The 2,212-nt window shown below is 54.4% G+C and overlaps 1 protein-coding gene across 1 annotated transcript in view; it reads left to right on the plus strand.

Annotated features, from left to right (window-relative positions):
* Positions 1–2,212, plus strand: part of CUNH20orf27 (chromosome unknown C20orf27 homolog) — a 13,780-nt gene that overhangs the window by 2,974 nt on the left and 8,594 nt on the right. Inside the window, exon 3 of the mRNA XM_015827260.1 lies at positions 14–156. Within this exon, the coding sequence (XP_015682746.1) occupies positions 14–156 (143 nt within the window). The remainder of the gene's footprint in view (positions 1–13; positions 157–2,212) is intronic.

The following is a 2,212-nucleotide window of genomic DNA, read 5'->3' on the forward strand; positions in this document are numbered from 1 at the left end:
CCTGCTTCCTCAGGCTCCAACCCCAAAGTGGGGGGTGTCCGTTTCTCCCCGACTCAGACGGTGGAGGGAAGCTCCAGCCACGTCCACTTTGATGAGAAGCTTCACGACTCCATGGTGATGGTCAGCCAGGAGAAGGACGGGGACTTCCTGGTCAAGGTGAGCCTGGGGGGGGGAGGGACCTGGGGAGGGGCTGGGTCCTTTTCTCTCTGGTTCAGCCGTCCTCCCTCCCTCCCTCCTTTTCTCTCCCTTCCTTCCTTTCTCTTCCTCTCTCTCCCTCCCTCCCTTCCTCCCTTTTTCTCTTTTTTCCTTCCTCCTTTCCTCCCTTTTTCTCTTTTTTCCTTCCTCCTTTCCTCCCCTTCTCTTTCCTTCCTCTCTCCCCTCCTCCCTCTTTTTCTCTCTTTTTTTTCTTTCTCCATCCTTTCCTCCTCTTCCTTTCTTCTTCCCTCCCTCCCTCCACCTTCCCTCCCTCTGGAGCAGGGGATTGGACTACAAGAGCTCCAAGGTCTCTTCCAACTGTTATTCTGTTCTGTTCCTCCTTCCCTCCCTTTCTCCTCCTTTCTTCCTTCCCTCCTCCCTTTTCTCTTTCTGCCTTCCTCCCTTCTTCCCTCCTTCCCTTTTCTCTCTTCCTTCCTTCCTCCCTCCCTCCTTCCCTCCCTCCCCTTTCTGTTCCTTCCTTCCTCCTTCCCTCCATTTCTCTTTCATTCTCCCTCCTTCCCTCTCTTTCTCTTTTTTCTCCCTTCCTCCCTCCTTCCCTCCCTTTTCTCTCTTCCTTCCTTCCTCCCTCCTTCCATTCTCCCTCCCCTTTCTGTTCCTTTCTTCCTCCTTCCCTCCATTTCTCTTTCATTCTTTCTCCCTCCCTCCCTCCGTCCTTCCCTTTCTCTTTTTTCTCCCTCCCTCCCTCCTTCCTTCCCTCCCTTTCCTTTCTCCCTCCTTCCCTCCCTCCCTCCCTTTTCTCTCTTCCTTCCTTCCTCCCTCCCTCCTTCCATCCTCCCTCCCCTTTCTGTTCCTTCCTCCTTCCCTCCATTTCTCTTTCATTCTTTCTCCCTCCCTCCTTCCCTCTTTCTCTTTTTTCTCCCTCCCTCCTTCCTTCCCTCCTTTTCCTTTCTCCCTCCTTCCCTCCCTCCCTTTTCTCTCTTCCTCCCTCCCTCCCTCCTTCCATCCTCCCTCCCCTTTCTGTTCCTTCCTTCTTCCCTCCCTCCTTCCCTCCATTTCTTTCATTCTTTCTCCCTCCCTCCTTCCCTCTCTTTCTCTTTTTTCTCCTTCCTTCCCTCCCTCCCTCTTCTCTCTCTCTCTCCCTTCCTCCTTCCATCCCTTCTTCCCCCCTCCATCCCTTTCTCTTTCTCCCTTCTTCCTCCCTCCGTCCCTTTCTCTCCCTCCCTCCCCCCTCCCTCCCCCTGTAGTTTTCCACCATCTCCCATGTCTGCAGCTCATCCCTTTCCCTTTTTCCCACCCACCCCCTCCCTCCCTCCCTCCCTCCCTCCAGGCCTAATTGCTTCTGGTGTTTGGGATGCAAAAACCAATTATCCCGACTTTCTGATTGCCACAGCTGCCTTGGCGCTTTGCTTTGCTTTTGGGGCCTAAAAAAAAAAAATCCAGGGGAGGGGGTGGAATAGGCTGGGGGAGGGGCAGCAGGTCCCCCCCCCCCAGTGGCTTCGTCTCTGAAGCTTCATTTCCTCCTGTTCCATATTAGGAGAGAGAGAGAGAAAAAAAAAGCCGTGGACACGTCAGACATTCAAAGGGGATAGAATATTTATGAGGCTCGATCTGGCTCCGCTTTGCAACCTGGTGCAGAATTGATGGATCCCTGGGGAGGGGATTATGGGCTTCGGAGGGGGAGGAGGAGGAGGCAGCCTCACGGGGGTCTGTTGGGGGAGAGCAGAAGTAGCCCCAGTTGGTTGGAGAAGCCCACCCACCCCACTTCCTCAATAGACCCAGGGGTCTCCAACCTTGGCCCCTTTAAGACTCGTGGACTTCAACTCCCAGAATCCCCCAGCCAGCATGGCTGGCTGGGGGATTCTGGGAGTTGAAGTCCACGAGTCTTAAAGGGGCCAAGGTTGGACGCCCTTGTGTTAAATCATGGCTGGCTGGGGGATTCTGGGAGATGAAATCCACGAGTCTTAAAGGGGCCAAGGTTGGACGCCCTTGCATTAGACCATAATAGCTGGGGAATTCTGGGAGTTGAAGTCCACGAGTCTTAAAGGGGCCAAGGTTG

Source organism: Protobothrops mucrosquamatus, unplaced genomic scaffold (genome assembly GCF_001527695.2).
Source record: "Protobothrops mucrosquamatus isolate PMUCROS unplaced genomic scaffold, P.Mucros_1.0 scaffold3583, whole genome shotgun sequence".
NCBI classification, from domain to species: Eukaryota; Metazoa; Chordata; class Lepidosauria; order Squamata; family Viperidae; genus Protobothrops; species Protobothrops mucrosquamatus.